This window comes from Musca autumnalis, unplaced genomic scaffold (genome assembly GCF_047663935.1).
Source record: "Musca autumnalis isolate F117 unplaced genomic scaffold, ASM4766393v1 scaffold_1, whole genome shotgun sequence".
Lineage (NCBI taxonomy): Eukaryota > Metazoa > Arthropoda > Insecta > Diptera > Muscidae > Musca > Musca autumnalis.
In genome coordinates, this window is record NW_027411644.1 from 17,238,130 (window position 1) to 17,263,794 (window position 25,665).

Consider the following 25,665-nt stretch of genomic DNA (forward strand, 5'->3'; position numbering starts at 1 on the left):
TTATTAACATAAATAATATAAAATTTATGTACATACATATAAAAATAAACTACATAATATAAAAGCATTTGCGCGGTAGTCTGGTATATAATCAAGAACGGTCCAAGACGCTCTTGAACAACAACTTCTAGGGCGGCATTTTAGGCGAATTCTGCAAAGAATAAAACATTATGCACAATCTTGTGATGTATAAATATATGTATATATGTCATTTATACACTTCCCTTTAATTGTTTCCAGGATCGCGGTCCAATATAATAGACTCCAAATAAACAATTCCGATTCGATGTTGATTGCTTCATCCTGTGTTAAAGAAACAAACAAAAGTCATTGTTTTAAAGTTAATATGTACATCAGCCATACTATTTTTCACTTACCTCCCGCTATTTACAAAAATGTCGCGAATTTTTAATTCAAAACGTAAAGTTTTAAAGATTTCAGTCGTATTAAAATATTAACAACTTTTAGATATACATACATACATACATACATATGTATGTACATAGCATCCCAGTAGAAAGTGTCTTTAAGACAACATTGATGAATCGTGCACGACATTTCCAATTCGTTCACGACTCTTTGCAGACAGCCCTTTGGGATCGTTGACGACATTTTCACTCAAGTGTCCCAGTATTCATGCACGACAACTTGGGCGACAGGGTAAGCGAAGTTGTCGTCGACGACGATCTAGATGACTAAAATCCCCATATTTCGTCGACGACTGTTTCACCGACCTTGTCTTGCTACTAGTCATCGATGACTCAATTAAAGACAATTTCGTTTATGTTGTCGTGTGTCAAATTTTTATTTTTATTTAATTATAAAATATATATTTTTTACAAAATAAATTAGTTAAACAATTAACAGTACTTAGCTCCAGTATGTTCTGCAATGTACCATTTTCTTCCAGCTTTACCACGCCTTACACTTTTTACCCCAGCCGACCGAAAGGCGAACTCCTTTTATTTTTGGATTCTGCAAAAAGAAATGATTTTAAATGAATGTTGTGAATATCTCCTAAATATTCTAAAATCTTACCATATACCACAGGCGTTGTATTTTACAGTCGCTGGAATTTTCAATGTTCTTTAATCTAAATGCACCTATTCAAAAAATAACTACAATTAATTTTAAAGTATTTAATTCTATTTATTCTAACTTACCGTTTTCTACATAATTCAGGTTGTATAAATAAAAATTGTTTAATCAGTAACGCGGTTCCGAATTTTGTGACTTTATAATTTTACATTCATTACAAATCAAAAATTGTATAAACAAACAACAACATAAATATGTATACAATTGTTTCAAAGCACACTTATGAGCATTTTTCGGTTTGTTGCCAAGACACAATGCAAGACATGGTCATGCATCGTGGCGTGCACGACAATTTCGGAAATTTCATCAACGAATCGTCGACGAAAATGTCATCGAAGACTCGATTTTCTATTGGGACGCAATTACATTTTCTGTTTTACTTTCTTGCTCATCGCACATCAAGTGTTGTTTTCAACCCTTGTAATTCAACCGTTTGTCTTATGTTCTCCGAGAGAGTGAGAGCAAAAATCATTTTCTAAAACTGATTTTCAAACGTTAGAAGAGCATGCAAAAGCACGCATAACATTCCAAGCAAATAAACAAAATCACACACAAACGAAACAACAAAAAATAAATTTAGAAATGTTTATTTTTTGTAATGTTGTGTGTGTGCTTCCACTTGATAAGTCACTTGGCAAACTATCTACGATTGCGAGTTTTGTAACAGTGCAAAATATGATGAATACTTGTTTTACTTATTACGCACAAGCAACGGTCTTGATGCGTCGCAAGTATTTTTGGTGTTGGTGGAAAAAATACAGAGTGCAAGAAAACACACGCGTTAAAAAAGCAAAAGGCTCAAAAAACTTTTGCGTGCACAATTGGCTTACGGGGACAAGTAACTCATTGATGATCTCTGAACGGTACCTCCCGATTTTCGGTATTTTGAAGGTTATGGCCTCAATATCCCACCAAAATGGCTGAAATTTGGTATTTAGTTTTCGATGGGGGTATACAACTTTCAACCTGAAATTTGGCGGTATAAGTCCACACCTTCATATAGCCCCCATAGAACGGTACCTCCCAATTTCCGGTATTTTAAAGGTTGTGGTCTCAATATTCCTCTAAAATGGCTGAAATTTGGTATTTAGTCTACGTTGGAGGTAAAAACGTTTCCAACTGAAATTCGTTAGTATAGGTCCACGTTTCGATATAGCCCCCATAGAACGGTACTTCCCGATTTTCGGTATTTTGAAGGTTGTGGCCTTAATATCCCACCGAAATGGCTAAAATTGGGTTTTAGTCTTCGTTGGGGGTATACAACTTTCCCCTCAGAAATTTGTAGGTACAGGTCCTCGTCATCATGTAGCCCCCATAGAAAGGTACCTCCCGATTTTCGGTATTTTGAAGGTTGTGGACACAACAACACCGAAATGGCTGAAATTTGGTATTTAGTTTTCGATGGGGGTATACCACTTTCAACCTGAAATTTGGCGGTATAAGTCCACACCTTCATATAGCCCCCATAGAACGGTACCTCCCAATTTCCGCTATTTTAAAGGTTGTGGTCTCAATATTCCACCAAAATGGCTGAAATTTGGTATTTAGTCTACATTGGAGGTAAAAACGTTTCCAACTGAAATTCGTTGGTTAGGTCCACGTTTCGATATAGCCCCCATAGAACGGTACTTCCCGATTTTCGGTATTTTGAAGGTTGTGGCCTTAATATCCCACCGAAATGGCTAAAATTGGGTTTTAGTCTTCGTTGGGGGTATACAACTTTCCCCTCAGAAATTTGTAGGTACAGGTCCTCGTCATCATGTAGCCCCCATAGAAAGGTACCTCCCGATTTTCGGTATTTTGAAGGTTGTGGACACAACAACACCGAAATGGCTGAAATTTGGTATTTAGTTTTCGATGGGGGTATACCACTTTCAACCTGAAATTTGGCGGTATAAGTCCACACCTTCATATAGCCCCCATAGAACGGTACCTCCCAATTTCCGCTATTTTAAAGGTTGTGGTCTCAATATTCCACCAAAATGGCTGAAATTTGGTATTTAGTCTACATTGGAGGTAAAAACGTTTCCAACTGAAATTCGTTGGTTAGGTCCACGTTTCGATATAGCCCCCATAGAACGGTACTTCCCGATTTTCGGTATTTTGAAGGTTATGGCCTTAATATCCCACCGAAATGGCTAAAATTGGGTTTTAGTCTTCGTTGGGGGTATAGAACTTTCCCCTCAGAAATTTGTCGGTACAGGTCCTCGTCATCATATAGCCCCCATAGAAAGGTACCTCCCGATTTTCGGTATTTTGAAGGTTGTGGCCACAACAACACACCGAAATGGCTGAAATTTGGTATTTAGTCTTCTTCGTAAATGAAGGGAAACTAATTGTTCCATTTTACTTCAATACAATTCGAGGTGGAGGGTATAACAAATTCGGCTTCATTTTTTTCATTAAACGCAGTCCGTATTTAATACGTTTGTTTTTTATATTATCAGCCTCACTCCATGCCATGAACTTACCTTCATGATCCTTTCTGTAGAAAGCTGGCTCGTTGTTAAAGCGGCGTTTTTTTTTTTTTTTGTTCTTGGTTAACAGTTCTTTGTAACTGTTCGTCTCCATTATTCATCTTCATCATCTTTCTATGCATACCTTCGTCACGTACAGACGTCGAAGCTTCCATAACCTCACACTGTTCGGCCACGGTCAAAAATTTGTTTTAGACCAAAAACAGCAAAGAACGCTGTGCAAATCCACGTCTCAACTAAGGAATAGATAGGTAAGTCGGCTTTGGATTAATCAAATTTTTGCTGTCAAAAGTCTAAAAATTGTAGTCGACTTTTGTATGGAGGGAAAATCGCATAATCGATTATCTTTTGATCGATTTTCGAGTTTGTCCATAGATTGTTGACTTGGCGGTTCTACAGTTTCACAGTCGATTATAATCGATTTTCTGCAGTTATGAAAAAGTCGTAAGTCGAGTTTTAAGACAATTAAAATAATCGCCAGACCGAAAAATCGCATTTTTAGATTTGAGCATAATCGAAAAGTTGAAAAATCGATTATTGCTTTTTATTACCTATCCTTAGTCTCCACAGCAAAAATATTAAATGATTTAAAATAATACACCACTTGCCGCTACAATCAGCTCCACAGCCACACAAATTCTTCACAGCAAAAAATTATTCAAAAGAAAGTTGTACAGAAAAAACTTTGTTATTTGCTCCACTTATACACAGTTTGATGACGTCTGAACTCTACAAATGCTCAACCAGGAATGAAGCTACGAACTAAATGCACAATTCTACTTCCATGCTAGAAAATGTCGCAATTATGATAGAAAAGTTTTGAAATTATGAAACAGAAATTAATTCCCAGTTTTTAAATAGATGTTAATTACAATGCTGAACGGGACTCGCAATACAAATTTTATATTTTTGAAGAGATATGTATGTTTACAACAAATTCTGTGGAAAACTACTCCCTAGGGGAAAATGTATAGTGTATCACATGGTCGGCCCCATCCGACTATATCCCTCTCTTACTTATTTTTTTCTGCATTTCACTTAACACTTCAATTTCAGACTACCTCAAGTTGAACCCTGGAAAGCTATTCAAGCTTACGAAAATCGACGCACAATGGTTCTGAAATCGATTTTCCTGGCCAAAACCCTAATATTTTGTCGTCAAAGAATGTTAATTTCTATACAAAAATTTTTCCCCATTTTGAAAATATGTAATTTTGCAAATTTCTGGAGAAAGAGATAGATATTTCTGGAAAACTATAACAAATATTGTGTTCATTGTTTTTCTGTTAGGTACATACATAGAAAAAATATGTTTCGCTTTTGTTGGAACCAGGTTTTCGGAGTCGGAGTCGAGCAATTTTGCTGGAGTCGGAGTCTGAGTCGAAAAAAGTAACTCGACTCCGACTCCGGGCAAAATTTTTTCCACGTTATAATATTAAAATTTGAAAAAGAACATTTTTTTAAAAATCACTATTTATTTTAAAAGAAAGGTATACGAAAACATATATGCAAACGGTATATTATACTAAGTTAAAGGACAATTCACAGGATATTTACTATCCTCTGCAGTCTATTCATCCCTATTTTTTGATTCAATTAATTTTTTACATTTTTGTAAACAAAAGTAATGTTCTATGACAATCGAATTAAGATTAGACCTTTAACCTCTTTCGTCAAAAGTCTTACTGGTCTTCTCACAAAGGTCTATTGGTATTCTCGTCTTGTTTTTTATGAGAAGTCATCCTAGTCTTCTATTAACGACATTGTGCAAAATCTTACTGAATACCCTGTGACACAAAATAGAAGTCAAGATCTGGGGGTGGAAAAATTCCTTTTCGGAATGAAAGCCCTAATGAAACCCCAAAGATCCCATAGCTGAAATTTTTGAGTTATGACTTAATGCATTTTTTGATTGACCCCCATCAATCGTTGAGAAAATAGTTTTATATCTCTGAGATATTGTTTCATCTTTTTTGGATGACATGTTTTCAGTTGAATAGAATGAGGAAACTTTCTGTCGTATATGCTGTCCTTCTAGCTCAGTTCCTTCCATGTCCTTTTTGTTCTTGAACTCAAAAATAAAACAAAATTAAATTTTCTACAAAAATGTTCACTGAAAATTATATGTAGGTTTCCCATACCCAAGAAATCGATATTGTTTATGTTTGTAATGTTTATGTATTTCGGTAAATTTCGCATAATCTATTAAATATGTATGTATGAAATTCGGATGGTTACGCTTCTGAATTAGGGCATCATAAATTCGTCGTTGGTCAAGGACAGATTCATTACGCCATAACGCAGAAGTCTGAAAAACAGCGAATCTTTCTTCTAGGATTCATTACAACCTCAATGAGGCCTTTAGAAGTAGTTTAAGGGGTGATCCCTACTTATACATTTCAGAAAAAAGTAGAAAGTATAAATAGCATAGAATATGTGTTCAAATTTTTAAGTCGATCGGAACAATATTGCCTTAGTATGAGTGTTGGATGGGAGCAAATTATTTTATTTTGTATGCCGCATATGGTAAAAACCAAAAATGTTTTACAATCGATATATCCTAGTTTCACCCATTCAGAATTCGCAAACTGTTAACATATTCTATATAGTATGACTGAAATTCTTTAAAATGAAGTGTTTTAGGAGGGATTCCATAACGTCGACAATTAAAATTAATTTTCATGGAAGCTGTGTTGGCATCAATGGGTAAAAATGGGTTGAAGCCAACAAGTTTTTTATGTTCCCTTCCGATTTCTGGTTTAATCTTACATTTTATAGACCTATGCCCAAAAAAAAGAATCACAATATACTCCATGGGTAATATGATACTAGTGTATCAATTATTCCATAAATGGAATCCTTTATACGCAATTATAATATATGCAAAAACGCGTGTCATAAATTACAGAGATTCCTTATGATTTGTATTGTCACATATTTTGAAAGCTTAAAGATTTTCTCACGCGGAAGAATTCCGTCAAGAATATACTCGTGCAAAAAAGGAAAACCTTCTAACTTTGTTATTTTTCAATCTACTATATTCATATATGAACATATATGTTCGAATGTATTCGAATGAATGTCCCATCTAATGAATATGTAAGGAAAAACTAACACATTAGCCTATATAGGCCAAAATATAGGAACAAATTAAAAACTTGTGCTCATTTTATTCATTTTTAGTGGTATAGGAATTCACTCTCGGAGTCGGGAGTCGTGAAAAAAACTCGTCTGGAGTCGGAGTCGAGCCAAAAATACCTCGACTCCGAAACCCTGGTTGGAAGAACAATTCATGTGTGTCCAAAAATGCCATCTTTTGCTCCAAACATAAAAAACAAAAACAACTTGCGAAATTCCTCAATATTGTAAAAATCATTAACAACACCGATGGTAGTCTAGAATTTTTACAAAAACTATTGTCTGTCCAGTGATTTGATCGCATATAATTCTAATATACACTTTCCACATAACTTTGGCACATGGCCAGGTTTTGAATGAAGAAATATAACTACTCCATTGCGCCAATCCTCCATGCACCTACCCCAACATAAGAAATAGCATAAAACCATAACAAATATTAAAGGAAAACACAAATTTACGACCAAAAAACACTTCCCAGATTGTGGTGTAACTCAACTATCAAAACACTAAGAAGAGTGAGAAAGAAGAAACAAATAAAAACAAGAATCTCATGGTTTACATTAACAAATATAAATTAAAAAAAAAAAAACAAAGATAAGAGGAACTCATACAAACAAAACTCCCTAAAATTATTTTTTCACCACGGCATCGAATACCGAGAGAATAGAATAAAATTGTCGAAGAAAAGATAATAATAGTGTCCAGTTAACAAAAACGATTGTTGGAATCACAATACTACATAAGGAATCTAACAATATATTTACAATACATATTTTGTTCTTCAAATATTGTTGGATCAATCATATTTTCTTCTCTGTCTGTAGGTAGGATTGTTGTTTTACACATAGTGTGCTATTTTATTTTTAGTGAAATGCCAACATTAATGGAGTACCAGTCCAGTTCCCTCCGTTTAACACTTTTTTAAATTTATTGGAATTACATGGGTAAAATGTGTGGTTTTCTGTACCGTTGTTTCAATGTTTACATGTACACAACCCAGTGTTCATTGTTTTTTTAACAAACAAACAAACACAACACTCTGATTTGTAGTCGGACACACTAGCTCTGTGCCACCGTACTCATAACTTAATAAGGAGTAATTTAAGTAGTTATTTCTGTTTACATTACTTTTTAATGGGTTACATAATGACTAACGGATACGAATTTTTGCTGGGCAGCTCTGTGCCACCGTTCTCATTACTTAGTAAGTAAGTAGTAAACAAGGAAGTAATTAGTTATGTGATGACCATTATGTATGTACTCCCTGATAATGCGGAGTGTAATGAGCACACATTACTCGGTAATGCATAAAGTAATGACATGTGCTTACTAACTTTTTGCTGGGTAATACCGGCTACGCAGATTATAAAAGTATGAACTTGTCGACTAAAAATATATTTAGTTTGAAGCTCAAAAGTTTGAACGTACTTGAAGGAATGGGCCAAAATAGTCTATTTTGGAAGTGCTTATTTTGTTATCTTTTTTTTGGGAGTCAATCCTTTCGACAGATTTCAGTTAATCGCCGTAGAGATTTTGGACCACTAGGACAGAAAGCATGGACTTGCCCACGAAAAACATAATATTGCTGTCAACAGGACCACAAGGAGTATACTCGGCAGAAACGAACAAAAAAATTCATTTCGAGGGGGCCCACTAGAACATACGAGTATATGACATTTTTGAAGAAGAATGTTAAAAAAAATGTATGAAAAATGTTCATTTCGGGGGGTGGAGGGGCCATGGGGGACCCCAAGGCCCCCCTTGCTTACTCCCCTGATCATCGGTATACACTTCCAAAGGATCGTTGAACAGATCCTAAACTGCACGTCAACAAAAATGTTGAACTTTTGTGGGTGAAGACCGATATTTCTGAAGTAAAACTACATTTGGACAAAATATTAGGAGATCCAAAGTTCGGACGGCTGCTCAGTTCAATATATATAGCGCGTAGCATTTTAGATATGGATAGAATTTTATAAGCCGTGAGATGCTTCTGCATCTGTAATTGGAGTATATTAGCTTGTCTCCTTTTTATGTACGGTTCCAATCGTCGCGCGTCCTTCTGTCGCATACTCCTTATGACCCTCAATATGCCGCATTTTTCTCTTCAACAGCAGTTCTTTGGTGGTGGCCTCTGATACCCAAGGAAAGATTTTGCGGCTATTTGTATGCAGTGAACAATATTTTGCATTTTTGTATTGTTTTCGGGACGAGGAGTGTTTATTTTTAGTAATTGAGTAAGTTTTGTGCGCCTATCTGCTGCAACTACAACTTTCCGATGTCCAGCTTTCGAGTCGTGTGCATGCAGGTACCCAAAAAACCCATCTATAACAATATGATCAATTTCTATGTCGAGATGTCTAATCCTGGTGATACCTAATTCCGTTATCGGATTTTCACTATGGAGACTGAATTTTTTGACAGTCGTTTTATTAAAATCACCTAGGATTATTTTAATGTCATGGTCGGGTCAAAATATATTTGGTTTGTTCGTCATTTTATTCAGTCGTTTCAGTTTTAACCGAATTGTCGCTAGTCTTTCATCCTCCGCTGATATTCTGGAGACCAGGGCCCTATTCCTCGAAACAACTTATCGCTTTTCATTTTGCACTTATCAAAAAGTAGTTATTTTGAAAAGTGATAACCTTTGTTTGTTCCACAAAATTACTTTTCAATTTCCCTTGCACTTAGCAAATTTGTCTATTACACATGAAATCATTCGAATTACAAATGGAATAATTCGAATTACAAATGGAATAATTCGAATTTCAAATGGAATAATTTGAAATACAAATGGAATAATTCGAATTACAAATGGAATAATTCGAGTTACAAATGGAATAATTCAAATTTCAAATGGAATAATTCGAATTACAAATGGAATATTTCGAATTACAAATGAAATAATTCGAATTACAAATGGAATAATTCGAATTACAAATGAAACTCTCGAATTACAAATGAAATGTTACGAATTACAAATAGAATTCCCCAATTACAATTAAAATAATTCGAATTACATCTGAAAAAGGTGTAAAAACCTTAAAATAGTTGAAATCGGACGGTACTGCTATATGGGGGCTATAAAAAACGTAGACCTATATCCATAATTTTTTGTGGATACGTTTCTTGGTGATTGACTGAATTATACCTAATTCGGCCTGGAAATGTAGCTAATAACCCCAAAGGAGCTGAAATTGGGCGGTATATGGGGGCTATAATAAAAGATGGGCCTATGTCGGTAAGTTTTGGAAGCATATTATAACTACATAATTCGTTCTGAAAATGTAGCTAAAAACTTTAAAATAGCTGAAATCGACGGCACTGCTATATGGGGGCTATAACAAAGCTCAACATCCAACTTGATTTAAGACACGTGTGAACAGCATTTCATCCCCCTATCTCAACTCGTTCGGAAGACAGCGCGATCACAACAGATGGACGGACGGATGTGGTTAAATCAACTTAGAATTTTACGCTGATCAAAAATATATGTATATACCTTATAGGGTCGCAAATGATTATTTCGATGAGTTACAAATGAAATGACAAACCTAATATGCCCTCCATATTATGGTGGAGGGTATAGTAATAAATAAAAATAGTCTCTCAAATAGAGTTTAGTCTAAATGTAAAATCGAGAAACATCGATTTGTGAGGTTGAGGGGTTGTTCGTAGGGTGGAATTTCGGATAGTGAGAGTTCGAAGTAGGATGGTTGATTCAGAGGGTAGAAGTTCGGAAAAATCTTTACAATTTCTTGTCATAACCGTGTTTTCACTATTTCCGAACAAAATCTCACTTTAACAATGTACATTGGCAAAGAGAACGTTTACCTCGCAAATTTAAGGCAAACTTATCAAAATTTGATCTGCAAAATCACAATGCAGTGATTTCTGTGGAACGAAAGAGCACATTTTTTTGCAAAATTTTAGCAAAATACCCTTTGTCGTTGAACTTTTCACTTAGCAGAAATAACGTTTGTGGAACGGAAATCAAAAAAAGAGCTACATTTTTTTTGAAAAGTAAGCAAACTCACTTTATAATTAGCAACTTATCACTTATCAAAAATAATGGTTCTGTGGAACACTTAACTTTGAGCATTGTCAAAAATATTGATAAGTGCAAAATGAAAAGTTGATAAGTTGTTTCGTGGAATAGGGCCCTGATCTGACTAACTGCCCACAGCCAAATTCACGTTTGGTCTCATTCCAGCTATAATACAATTCGCCTCCTGTAGGTATTGATATTGGTCGTATGGTGTTCGGCTTGTTCCATAGTATATCTTGTATGTCAATAATATCGGCCCTGTCCATATCAAGTACATCCGCCAATGTGTGCAAACATCATCTGAATTAAAACATTTTAGCTGCAGATTCACAGATCATGGTTATTAAAAGTGTTGGGCTTTGAGCTTTGGTTAAATATAAAGTACCGAAGTATCTCCAGCAAAGACATACAACTTTGAAGATATGTAGATAGGTGCATTTTGTGTATAACAGAAGCAAAACAGATACATTATAGTACATCTATAATTATAATAGGTTTGTCCTCGTACTTACTAAATATTGCTGAAACAATTTTTTCAGCAACTTTTCCTTTATACAACTGTCAAAATTCGAAACATGTGTAATAATTATTGCAAATTATCGAGTACACGGACAGGCATAATATAAATAAAAATATCCAGGTTTCTCCTCTGAAGTTTCTTTCTTCATTTCTGTTCTTTAAAAATGTGATTTTTCAAACAAAACCTTGCCTCCCCTAACGCATGATAATAATCCTGATGAAGTTTTGAAGTTTTCTATTGATGTCCAACAAAATCAAATATCAAATCCTTTCTTCTTTCGCCAAACATTTGAAATTCCCAAAAATAATAAAATTAAGAACTACAAAGGAGAACAACAAACTCACAAAATGTCATAAAAAGGAGTTTCATTTTTACTACCGTCACTATTTTTATTACTTAGATTTTGCGTTATAAGCATACACGCACAAACAGGCTCTCACAGACATGGTCGATTCCATGACATTGCCAGCAAATAATTGCTAACAAGACGGATGTTTAATGTGCAAAAACGTCTAGAACTTGCTAAAATATACAATAACAATTCATGAGGAAATCATAAAAAAGAGCGTCGTTTATTTGAGAATTTCACAAACATATGTGACCCTGATTGTGGCGATAAAAATGGATACACTAAAGGATAACACACCTAGACCAGTGAACTAATGAAGAATTTCAATTAACGTGTTGTTTTTGGACTTGAGATTGAAAAATGAAAAAAAAAACCGATTATAATAAAAGCAATTCAATATTAAATTGATGAAAAAAGCAAAAACTACCAACAAAATTTTAAGGTTCACATTCACTAACAAGCTTCCGTGTCCAGTCGATGATCCCTTTAATAACAATGTGCGATAACAAAAAAAAATACGCAGAATTTTATCAATTAGAAGAACTCTGTAAGAGCGTTTTATTAAACAGTAGACCTCCGCAGGAAAGTTCTATCATATATAAGACCTCCGTAGGAGGCTTCTATCATATAGAAGACCTCCGTAGGAGGCTTTTACCACATAGAAGACCTCCGTAAAAGGCTTCTATTATATAGAAGACCTCCGTAGGAGGCTTCTGTCATATAGGAGAACTCCGTAAAAGGCTTCTATCATATAGAAGACATCCGTAGGAGGCTTCTATCATATAGAAGACCTGCGTAGGAAACTTCTATCATATAGAAGACCTCCGTAGGAGGCTTCTATTACATAGAAGACCTCCATACGAGGCTTTTATCACGTAGAATACCTCCGTCGGAGGCTTCTATCATATGAAGACCTGCGTAGGAGGCTTCTGTCATATAGGAGAACTCCGTAAAAGGCTTCTGTCATATAGAAGACCTCCGTAGGAGGCTTCTATCATATAGAAGACCTGCGTAGGAAGCTTCTATCATATAGAATACCTCCGTAGGAGGCTTTTACCACATAGAAGACTTCCGTAGGAGGCTTTTACCACATAGAAGACGTCCGTAAAAGGCTTCTATTATATAGAAGCCCTCCCTAGGAGGATTCTATTACATAGAAGACCTCCATACGAGGCTTTTATCACGTAGAATACCTTCGTCGGAGGCTTCTATCATATGAAGACCTGCGTAGGAGGCTTCCATCATATAGAAGACCTCCGTAGGAGGCTTCTATCATATAGAAGACCCCCGTAGGAGGCTTCTTACATATAGAAGACCTCCGTAGGAGGCTTCTTACATATAGAAGACCTCCGTAGGAGGCTTCTATCAACTAGAAGACCTACGTAGAAGGCTTCTATCATGTACAAGACATCCGCTGGAGGCTTCTATCATATAGAAAACCTCCGTATTAGGCTTTTACCACATAGAAGACCTACGTAAAAGGCTTCTATCATATAGAAGACATCCGTAGGAGGCTTCTATCATATAGAAGACCCCCGTAGGAGGCTTCTATCATATAGAAGACCTCTGTAGGAGGCTTCTATCATATAGAAGACCTCCGTAGGAGGCTTCTATCAACTAGAAGACCTACGTAGAAGGCTTCTATCAACTAGAAGACCTACGTAGAAGGCTTCTATCATGTACAAGTCATCCGATGGAGGCTTCAATTATATAGAAAACCTCCGTAGGAGGCTTCTGTCATATAGGAGACCTCCGTAGGAGGCTTTTACAACATAGAAGACCTCCGTAAAAGGCTTCTATCATATAGAAGACCTCCGTAGGAGGCTTCTATTACATAGAAGACCTCCGTTTCTATTAAATAGAAAACCTCCGTAGAAGTTTCTATTAAATAGAAGATATCCTTAGGATGCTTTTTATCAAATAGAAGACCTCCGTACGAGGCTTATATCATATAGAAGACCTCCGTACGAGGCTCCTACCATATAGAAAATTCGGGAAGAAACCTTAATCATTTCTAGTTTTTCAAAATATTCGACTCAAGATATCTTGGAATCCTTGCATTTTAGATATATATATTGTCTTTGGCAACTTTACTGAGAAGGATGAAGGGAATATTTTTGTTAAAAAAATTAACCCTCATGCGGTTCATCGAAGGGGTCTTCTTGGTACTTTTTAAAACCTCCATCATCGTATTATTTTGGACCAGGCAAAAATCGTACATGTGAGGGCCCATATGTCATCTATATTTTCACTAGACCATAGCCGTATACCTCTCATGCATTTTCACATACAATATGAGCAACCTAGGGTTTATCCTGATTACGTATTTTAGTTTAAAGTATTTAAAAAAGCTGCCAAAGACACTATATACCTAATATGCAAGGATGCCAAGATATATTGACTCGAATATTTCGAAAAACCTAGTAATGGGCGGAACTTGCCCCGTCTACTTAGGTTACTTCCCGACGTTGACATATTCAGAATCTATTCGGTTTTTCCTATCATTTCGAAAAAAATAATTTTTGTTGCACAGTGTAATGCTTCAGACCATTTGTGAATATTTTTGAATCTTTCTTTTGTTTGTGGAGAAAATATTCAAAATTTAGAAAATTAAAAAATGTGTTTTTCTCATAAAGTTTGAAAGTGGAGTAGAACTCTAAGAAGACAACATTTTCTTTTGTTGGTTGTTCTGTTTTGATTTTACCTGCAATTTCTTCTTCGTCCAACTGCTTTAGAAAAATAATAATACATTTTCTTTTTTTTTTCCTTTCCCCTCCAATTTAACCAATCCCTTGACCTTATATAGCTACCGAACATTTAAATCAACTGACACAAACCTACTACAATTATCAGCGTTATGCAGCATTACCACCGGTCTATTGGGGCTATCCGTCCATACAATTTAGTCGTGCCGTTTGGACGGAATTACCAAATCCTAATTTTGCCGCAATTATACCACCGCATCTAGCTGCCACAACACCCGATGGACCTTCGGCGCTGAGTCGAAGGTCACCCAGTCCCCTGAAATTAAGTCGACCAAGTAGTAGTCTGGGAAGTGAGTCAGTAACGACAAATTCGTTACCAACACCAACGACTACAAGCGCATCGGCGGCCGGAGTTTTAGCAGCTGCAGCAGCGGCGGCGGCAGCAGCAGCTGCTACGTAGCATTATCATCAACAACAGCAACAGCAAAAATTGGGCGCAACGTCAACGTCATTAGCATCTGCAGCGGCAACTGCAACGGCGGCAATGGCAACAACAACTGTTTTGGAAGTGTAAGTATTGAATATTTTTTTTAATTTGGTATTTTTTTGTTCCCTTATGGCAATTCTTTTATTATGAGGCAATTGTTAAGTTGTAAGTATGAAATAACGTTGTAAAACATGGAAAATTGTATGAAATATACTCCATTACATTTTAATTTTACATACCAGCCTAACTACTGGGTCAAATTAAAATTTTTTTCTTTTTGATTCTTTCATTTTACAAACTTTACTGCAAGATATGGCGTTCATTTTCATAATGCAATAAATCTCCATCTTCGTTGTTTTAAATCTCCTCTGATTGTGGGCCGGCCAAAAGCCACAAAAAGTAGGCTGGCTTTATCCACATCTTGGCTTGTTCACAAAGCCATAATTGACTTGACAGCCATGTCTGTCATGGTTTATGGATTCGGTGTGAATATTATTATTTTATTTTGTTTTAGTCGTGTTCTTTGCCGTTGAACCTTGCCAAAGGATGAGCATTAAGAAGATAAACGACGCTTCATCGGTCTTCGGATGATATTTAATATGTGGTAAAACTTGTTTTAATCTAATAAATTTTATAGCATGCTTCGTTAGGCCAATGAAATTGGTAGAGTGTTGGTTTGAGTGTCAGAAAAATAAGCTGAATGTGATAGGAGGGAGGGCCATTGGATGCGTTTATTTTCTGCAAAAACGTATTTTTAACAATTTTTCAACATATTCCAACAAGAAAATTTCACCATGGAGCTTTACTTTTGGCTAGACGATGAAGAGCGCTGTTTAGAAAACTCAGGAACATACAACATTCTGCGAACCTACCCCTGATACGCGTGCACACTGATATTATTGCCCCAAAGGTAGTGCGATGAAATACGAGAAGTTTAGAGAGCTTTTAGAAGATAGATTTCATAATTGTTTGTTAATAATATCCTCGACAAAGTATCCCGCGCAGGCGTTTCAATTAAAAAACTAAAATTTTGGCATACATAAAACAAACAGCATTGGACAGGAATGAACTGCTGTCAGAACAATGGTCGTATTTGACACACTTCCCGTAGGTACATAAGTACCCACTTCATGTATGTAGTTGTAGTCGAAGAAGTTATGGCGAATTGGATGGCAACAGCTAATTTTTTACCTTTAAGATAACGAGAGAATACATTTCTGAGTAAAATCGGCCACTTTTTCAAAATGTGGTTTTTGATTAAATATTAAAAATCAATTTTTATCACTGATTATACTCTTCGATTTTCTTGAATGTTTTTGTATTAAACTGCTAATTATTACAAAATGTTAAGTCCTATTTTGGTAGTAGGATTCGAATAACTATTTTTTTTTTTCTAATTTATTTTTTAAATTTGTTAATAAAGTTTTGCTTATATACCACTGGGGATGGAAGATACCAAGGAACGGTCCTGACCGGTTTTAACATGGCAAAGCCCAGCATTTATCTTGGTCCCTCTTTCATATCAAGTGGACACTGACCTCCCCGTGGTGTCATCTAGGGAACTGCCTTTAACACCTGTTAAAGGTAGTGAGCTAACATGTGCCGCGCGTTCACCCATAAGAACGTTAAAAACTTGGGTTTGGGCGTCGGGTTAGTAACCCTCCCCTAGAAAAAACAGCCTACTATGAAAAAACGAAAGAAAAGAAAAACGAACCCCTCTAAAGTTGACGAACCCCGCAAACGTTTTAAGGACCATGATCTGCGAATCTGCACCTGGAATGTTTGCACTCTTTATAGACAAGGTTCAGTCTTCGCATTGGCAGACGTACTTGAAAAGTACAAGGCCGATATTACTGCCATACAGGAAATACGATGGATTGGGAAAGGCGTCGCAACAACACCCAAAGGTGACGCACTGTATTATAGCTGCCATGACGTAAAGCATGAGTTTGGTTGCGGATTTGTAGTTAGTCGGAGACTAAAACATCTGGTATGCAGCTTCACCCCGGTGAATGAAAGACTTGCTGCAATTCGAATAAAAGCTAAATTCTTCAATATCAGCTTTATTTGCGCTTATGCTCCCACTGAAGAAAAGGACGAACATAGCAAAGATATATTTTACGAGCGCTTAAAAGAAACATATGACCGTTGCCCTGCCCATGACATTAAAATTATTCTAGGCGATTTTAATGACAAAATTGGAAAGGAGAATATCTTTGGCCCAACAGTCGGGAATTTCAGTCTCCACCGTGAAACATCTGACTATGGTATGAGGCTGATAGACTTTGCAGCTGCAAAAAACATGGTAGTTAGCAGTATCAGATTTAATCATCTCGATATTCATAAGGGCACCTGGTGGTCTCCAGATCAAAGAACAAGTAATCAAATTGATCATGTTGTAATAGATGGAAGACATTCATCGAGCGTGTTGGATGTACGATCGTTCCGAGGCGCAAACATTGATTCGGACCACTACCATGTTGCAGCAAAGGTACGTACCCGTCTAAACGTTGCAAATAAAGCACGAACAGACACAACGGGGAAGTTGGTACTCGATATGCTTCAAACACAACACATAGTCACAGCATATTCCACTCAACTAGCCCAATTGCTTAATGAGAGCACTCCTTGTCCTGATAACATAACACACAATGGCAAAATATTGTCCACTCCATGCAAACAGCCGCAAAATCCAAACTTGGATACCAGAGACCTCCACAAAGGAATTCATGGTATGACCAGGAGTGTCGTGCTGCTACCGAAGAGAAAAATGCGGCATATAGAGCTACTTTACAATCAGTAGCAACGCGTAGTGCACGAGAGAGATATCGGGATAAAAGGAGAGAAGAGAAACGTCTTTTCCGCAGGAAAAAGAGAGAAATGGAAAAGGGGGAGTGTGAAAAAAACGAGATGTACAGGAGCCAGAATGAAGTCCGAAAATTCTACCAAAGAGTGAAACATCAAACAGATGGCTTTGGTACAGGCACATCCTCCTGTAGAGACCAGCAAGGTAATCTGGTAACAGATACAGATAGCGTTCTCAGGATATTGAATTTCTCCAATCTGCTGGTATCCAGAAGTAGCGAAGACGATAATACCATAGATCAATCCCAGAAGATGGTATAGTATGTATACCGCCCGGCCAAGATGAGGTAAAAACAGCAATAAATCGGCTGAAGAATAATAAGGCAGCAGGAGCCGATGGCTTACCAGCCGAGCTGTTTAACACCAGAGGCGACGCGCTGATAAGGTGTATGCATCAGCTAGTTAGCACCATCTGGCAGGAAGAACGCGTACCCGATGATTGGAACCTGAGCATCCAGTGTCCCGTCCACAAGAAAGGAGATAAGACCGTATGCTCCAACTATAGGGGCAAAAGTCTTCTACCCATCGCCTACAAGATAGTGTCAGGGATATTGTGCGAACGACTAAAGCCAATGGTCAACGAAATAATTGGGCCATACCAATGTGGCTTTAGACCTGGCAAGTCCACCATTGACCAGATATTTACCCTGCGGAAAATCCTGTGGAAGACCCAAGAGATGCAGATCGACACATATCACATTTTTTGTCGATTATAAAGCAGCATTCGACAGTCCCCTCCGATCAAAGGTATTCTATGCAATGTCTGAATTTGGTATTCCCGCAAACCTCATCCGGCTTTGTAAGATGACTTTAACTGATACTAGGTCCTCAGTTAAAATTGGAAAGAACCTCTCCGAAGAATTTTGTACCAAAAGAGGTTTCAGACAAGGAGACAGCCTTTCGTGTGACCTATTCAACATTTTGCTGGAAAAGGTAATACAAGATGCAAATGTCAAAAGTAATGGCACAATTTACACCAATAGCCACATGTTACTTGCTAATGCTGATGACATAGACATCATGCGACGATCAGTAAAAGAAGTAACCGATACCCTTATGAAGGTCGAAGGAGAATCTGCTAAAGTGGGTCTGGCGGTAAACGGTCAGAAGACCAAGTTGATGGTGTCGACGCGCAAAGCGTCCATAGAGCTCGGACCAACTGTGGAAGTTGGTACCTACAATTTTGAGGTAGTTAAAGACTCGTTACCTCGGCACTGCCATAAACACAACAAACAACATCAGTTGTGAAATAAGAAGAAGAATTGTATTGGCCAACAGATGCTACTATGGTCTAAGTAAGCAATTTAAAAACAAAGCCACATCTCGTCAAACAAAAATAACACTATACAAAACGCTGATACTACCCGTGCTAATGTATGGCTCCGAAGCATGGGTACTTGCGCAAGCAGATAAGGCAGTGCTTGGTGTGTTTGAGACGAAAATTCTTCGAAAGATCTACGGGCCGATTTGCGTTGACGGTGAATATCGACGTCGTATGAACCACGATCAGCTATATAAAGACATGAATATAGTTAAACGTATCGAGATGCAACGATTGCGTTGGCTAGGCCATATCATAAGAATGAGCGATGATGAACCCGCTAAAAAGGCGTATGAATACATGCCACATGGCGGTGCACGCAGGCCTAAGCTTCGATGGAGCATACAAGTGGATGAAGAAATGAAAAGGCGCAGTATTCCAGAAAATGAAGCGAAAAACAGAGAGAATTGGAGCCCTTTTCTTAGTTCGGTCTATGGAACAAATGTTCTCTAATGGGCCAGCTAAGTAAGTAAGTAGTATGTATATACCACTGTGCAAAATGTGTTTTTTTAGCGACAAAAATACATTTGGTTTTGTTATTTTATTTAGGAATTTATCTTTAATATCTTGAAAACTTCTTCATTTTACGCTTTTTAGAACGGTTTAGCAATTATTGTACCAGCATTAGTGGGTATAACTGAATCACTTGATGTGCCTACGATAAGTTTAGCCATTGTATGTCTCAAATTCAAATCCTCCTTCGTATTTAGGTAATGATCTTCTGGAGTAAATATCACTTTAATATTTGGTAGATAATTCGACTCGGATGCCCAGTCATGTAATTCCAGAGCTGTGGTTATTTGAATTTAAATTTATTTGAATTTAATCAACTTAGTTAGTTTTTTGTCCGGCTGGTACAATAATGCAATTTAATGTCATTTTACAAAGCTGAATGAGCTTTGAGGGGATACAAAATGCAGACATGGCTTGGAATAACTTTAACGTAGGGTGCCGTCGAAAGCTGCTTTATAATCGACAAAAAGGTGGTATGTGTCTATCTGCATCTCTTGAGTCTTCTTCAGGATTTACCGCAGGGTCAGATCAATGGCGGACTTTACAGGTCTAAAACCGCATTGGTATGGTCTAATTACTTCGTTGACCATAGGTACCCCACAAAAGTTCGAAATTGTTCGGAAAATTTGTGCGCACGATAACTTTTGAAGGGAGTAACCGATTTGGTCCATACTTTGGACATCGTGAAATTCCTTCCAGACATAGACGAGGTTTCCCTCCCACACAAAATTTCGGAAAAATCCCGTTTAGGACCTCCTCTCGAATAGCTTTGATTTTTGTTACGACGGTACAATTACAACGGTATAAGTTTTATCAGGGGCAAGTCCATACTTCCTGAGAATATAGCCCGAAAACTGTAAAAACCCATATGGTACCATGTGTTAGTGACGGGAGCGCATGATAACTCTCGAACGGTCGGCTGAACCGTTCGAAACTTATCGGTCAAAAATTAGGCCTTCGTAATATTTTGTCCAAACTTAGTTTGAAGAAGAGCACTATCCGTGGGCATTTTCTGGTAACCCCCCTCCCCTAGAAAAAAGTTAAAAAAGTGAACGGAGCAATCGTCCAAAGTTTGGTTCTCCCAATATTTTGTCCGAATGTAATTTTAATTCAGAAATGGTCCATATCGGTCTTCTTCTTAGGGTACCTCCCCAACAAAAGTTCAAAATTTTTGTTTAAGTGAAGTTTAGGATCTGTTCGAAGAAACTTTGGAAAATTATACCGATGCTACTCCTTGTGGTCCTGGGCAAGACCACGCTTTCTGACATAGTGGTTCAAAACATCTAAGTTATACGATGATCCACTGAAATGATTGGTGGATCCAATATCTATAGAAAGTAATGACTCCCAAAATAAGATCCACTTCCAAAATTGACTATGTGTGTCCATTGCGTCAAGTACATTCTCCACAACACTTTTGAGCTTCAAACCAAGTATATTTTTTGTCCGCAACTTCATTCTTCAAAAAAGGCCCACAAAATCTGCGTAGCCAGTATTAGATTCATATTTGATCTGTCAGTAGATGAAATTTTCAATTCTCACAGGCTGAGGGTATATCTCTGTCGGCAAGCCCGACTGATACTTTTTTACTTGTTAAAAATATTTTTCGCAAATTTTTCAAATTTTGCAGTAGCCGTTTCCGCTGTTCTAGTGGTTGGGTTTTCAAGATCTATGACTTATATGATCCGAACCGTCAAAAAAACTAACAAATCGCGAGGTCCCAGCACAGTCAAAAGGATATTGTAAATACTGTACCCAAAAAATAGGTTTTTGTTTTGAAAAATATATCGCAATAAATGTTGGCTTTTAGCAGTGGATTACTGTGATGCTGTCTGGGCTACATAGTCATTATACATATCAAATTATCCGTAATCGTGTGTAGTTTAATCCTATGATGCCAGCATTCATAAAGGGTGGATGTAGTGGAGATTTTGAAAAGTGATACATTAGAAGTGTAATCTTCATTTTGTATTCGTCTACTTTTACTTCGGGCAGATATCCGTAATTTAACGCTTTGACCGCTAATCGAATAACAACTTAAAAAACCTCGTTAGCTTCAACGTGTTTTTACCTATTTTTATTCATTTACGCGGTCATAACTTCCACGCAAATAACATTTGTTAGTCAAATTTTTGAGCTTTGTTAAAAAAAAACACTTAATTCCACCCAGCAATAGTCCTAGTTACCGGTAAACTACAATAGTTCGCGTATTATAATAGTGCAAACCTTGGATTCAAGGAAACTAAATTTTTTTGACTTTCACTCATATACCCTTTTTATCTGAATAATTGTGGACCTTTGTCCATACATTTGTAGGGATATTTCCTGCCCACAGAGAACTGGAAAAGCCGAATAACTGATTTGGTTGAAAATTTTATTAACGTGGGGCTACATACCAAATATTGTCCATTTGTCAGTCAGTTAATCCAGTTGGAAAACTTTTCTAAAACCTTCAAAATTCGTCAAATCATTGATCTGCAAATACACTCTTTAGCAACCAAACTTATCTTCGTGATTGATTTAAAGTCTGTTTCCCTATTCAAATATTATGATTTAATGCCGTTATTCCAATTATATGGAAATGCCGTTTTATCACATATGGCCTATAGCAACCCTGTGACTGACTTAAACCCATTACCTTCTCAACTAATGATCTCTTTCTCTCTTTCGCTGGCATATCTGCCACTCATGTGGGTAGTTTAGTTGGAGCTATTAAAATGGTCATAACGTTTAAATTTTTTGGCTCATAAAATGAGCAGAAAACAACTCTGCACCTGAGGTAGTAATGCAGCAGCAGCAGCTAATGTAAGCCCAAACACAAACGCACACACATACATATACATAAACCCTCCTGCAGCATTTCCATTTATAATGGCATTCTACGAATGAAATGCATCTTTACCATTGCAATTATTATTATTGTTGTTGTTGCTGTTGCCATTGAGCTAATAAAAGTAAAGCTCTCAAGACTTAAAAAAAACGAATTTGAAGAAGACAGGCACTTAAAAAGCTGGCAAACCATCATAAAACAGCAAAAAAAGCAAACGGCAACAAGAACAATACATACTACATAGACGGAGGGTAGCACAAACATTCATCGCAAACACACACAAATGCATACATACACGTGTACATACATTTTGACCAGGTGATTAAAACAAGTTTTAATACATTTTGAGTGAACATTAAGCGAAGATAGCACAACCTCTCCATAGTCGTCAACGTCCATCACATCACCTGAATCAGCTTATCCAGCCACTCACATTTAAAATTCAATTGAGAATTTATGCATTCAATAGTAGTTTTCTTTTTTTACATTTTTATCTTTCGCGTAATAATATAAATATTTATATACATATATGTATATGTTGTTGTGGTTACACTATTTTGTATTAGAGAAGAACTCTGTGGGAAATGTCTAAAATTCTATAGAGATCAAAATATTTTACTTACTTACTTAGCTGGCCCATTACAGAACATTTGTTGCATAGGCCGAACTAAGAAAAGATCTCCAATTCTCTCTATTTGTTGCTTCGCACTCTGGAATACCGCGCCTTTTCATCTCTTCATCCACTTGTTTGCGCCATCTATTCCTTGGCCTGCTAATTCTGCGTGCACCGCCAAGCGGTTCGTATTTAAACGCCTTTTTTGCGGGTTCATCTTCGCCCATTCTTATATGGCCAAGCCAACGCAATCGCTGCATCTCGATACGTTTAACTATATTGATGTCGTTGTATAGCAGATACAGCTCGTGGTTCATGCGACGTCGATATTCACCGTCAACGCAGATTGGTCCGTAGATCTTTCGAAGAATTTTTCTCTCAAACACACCAAGCACTGTCATGTCTGCTTGCGCAAGTACCCAGGCTTCGGAGTCATACATCAGCACGGGTAGTATCAGTGTTTTGTAGAGCGTTATTTTTGTTTGACGAGATGTGGCTTTGTTTTTAAATTGCTTAATTAGACCATAGTAGCATCTGTTGGCCAATACAATTCTTCTTTTTATTTCACAACTGATTTCGTTTGTTGTGTTTACGGAGGTGCCGAGGTAGACGAAGTCTTTTACTACCTCAAAATTATAGGAACCAACTTCCATTGTTGGTACGAGCTCAATGGACGCATTGCGCGTCGACACCATCAACTTGGTCTTCTCACCGTTTACCGCCAGACCCACTTTAGCAGATTCTCCTTCGACCTTCATAAAGGTATGAGTTACTTCATTTACTGATCGTCCCATGATGTCTATGTCATCAGCATAAGCCAGTAACATGTGGCTATTGGTGTAGATTGTGCCACTTCTTTTGACGTTTGCCTCTCGTAAAACCTTTTCCAGCAGGATGTTGAAGAAACCTCTTTTGGTACAAAACTCTTCGGAGAGGTTCTTTCCTATTTTAACTGAGAACCTAGTATCAGTTAAAGTCATTTTACAAAGCCGGATGAGCTTTGCGGGGATACCAAATTCAGACATTGCTTGGAATACCTTTGAACGCAGCGGGCTGTCGAAGGCTGCCTTATAATCGACAAAAAGGTGATAGGTGTCGATCTGCATCTCTTGGGTCTTCTCCAGGATTTGCCGCAGGGTAAATATCTGGTCAATGGTGGACTTGCCAGGTCTAAAGCCGCATTGGTATGGTCCAATTATGTCGTTGACCATAGGCTTTAGTCGTTTGCACAATATTCCTGACACGATCTTGTAGGCGATAGGGAGAAGAGTTTTGCTTATGTCTTATCTCCTTTCTTGTGGACGGGGCACAGTATACTCAGGTTCCAATCGTCGAGTACTCGTTCTTCCTGCCAGATGGTGCTAATTAGCTAAAGAATACACCTTATCAGAGTATCGCTTTCGGTTTTGAACAGCTCGGCTGGTAAGCCATTGGCTCCTGCTGCCTTATTATTCTTCAGCCGATTTATTGCTGTCTTTACCTCATCTTGGCTGGGCGGTATACATTCAATGCCATCTTTTGGGATTGGGTCTGTGGTATCTTCGTCGTCTTCGCTGCTATTGGATATCAACAGTTTTGAGAAATGTTCTTTCCATATCCTGAGTACACTATCTGTATCAGTTACCAAATTACCTTGCTGGTCTCTACAGGAGGATGTGCCTGTACCAAAGCCATCAGTTTGATGCTTGACTCTTTGGTAGAATTTTCGGACTTCATTCTGGTTCCTGTACATCTAGATTTTTTCACACTCCCGCTTTTCTATTTCCCTCTTTTTTCTGCGGAAAAGACGTTTCTCCTTTTCTCCCGAAATCATTCTCGTGCGCTACGCGTTGCTACGGATTGTAAAGTAGCCCTATATGCTGCATTTTTCTCTTCGGCAGCAGCACGACACTCCTGATCATATCATGGATTCCTTGGTGGAGGTCTCTGGTATCCAAGTATGGATTTTGCGGCTGTTTGCATGGAGTGGGCAATACTTTGCCTTTGCACTGATATGTTATCGGGATGAGGAGTGCTTTGATTAAGCAATTGGGCTAGTTGAGTGGAATATGCTGTGGCTATCTGTTGTGATTGCAGCTTACCGATGTCTAACTTTCGTGTTGTGTCTGTTCGTACTTTGTTTGCTACGTTTAACCGGGTGCGTACCTTTGCTGCAACAAGGTAGTGGTCCGAGTCTATGTTTGCTCCTCGGAACGAACGTACATCCAACACGCTCGATGAATGTCTTCCATCTATCACAACGTGAACAATTTGATTTCTTGTTTTCTGATCTGGAGACAGCCAGCTGCCCTTATGGATGTCGAGATATTGAAATCTGGTGCTGCTAACTACCTAGTTTTTTTCGGCTGCGAAGTTTATCAGGCTCATACCATTGTTAGATGTTGCACTGCGCAGACTGAATTTTCCGACCGTTGGGCCAAAGATATTTTTTCCTTTCCAATTTTGGCATTAACATCGCCTAGAATAATTTTAATGTCATGGGCAGGACAACGGTCATATGTTTCTTCTAAGCGCTCATAAAATATATCTTTGGTCAGTTCGTCCTTGTCTTCAGTGGGTGCATGAGCGCAAATAAAGCTGATGTTGAAGAATTTTGATTTTATTCGAATTGTAGCAAGTCTTTCATTCACTGGTGTGAAGCTGGAGACCAGGTGTTTTAACCTCCGACCAACTACAAATCCGCAACCAAACTGCTTTA

At 37.5% G+C, this 25,665-nt stretch overlaps 1 protein-coding gene and 1 long non-coding RNA gene across 13 annotated transcripts in view; one reads left to right on the forward strand and one right to left on the reverse strand.

The window, feature by feature from the left end:
* dsx (transcription factor doublesex) overlaps positions 1-25,665 on the forward strand; it is a 480,086-nt gene that overhangs the window by 437,968 nt on the left and 16,453 nt on the right. For all 12 annotated transcript variants that reach the window (XM_073968073.1, XM_073968088.1, XM_073968097.1 and 9 more), the window contains one exon: positions 14,440-14,908. In XM_073968073.1, coding sequence (XP_073824174.1) covers positions 14,440-14,798 — 359 coding nt within the window. In that variant the 3' untranslated portion in view covers positions 14,799-14,908. The remainder of the gene's footprint in view (positions 1-14,439; positions 14,909-25,665) is intronic.
* On the reverse strand, positions 813-1,247 carry LOC141394159 (uncharacterized). The gene is made up of 3 exons (XR_012410271.1): positions 1,164-1,247; positions 1,039-1,103; positions 813-975 (listed from the first exon to the last, which is right to left on the reverse strand). It is a non-coding gene; the product is annotated as an uncharacterized lncRNA (long non-coding RNA).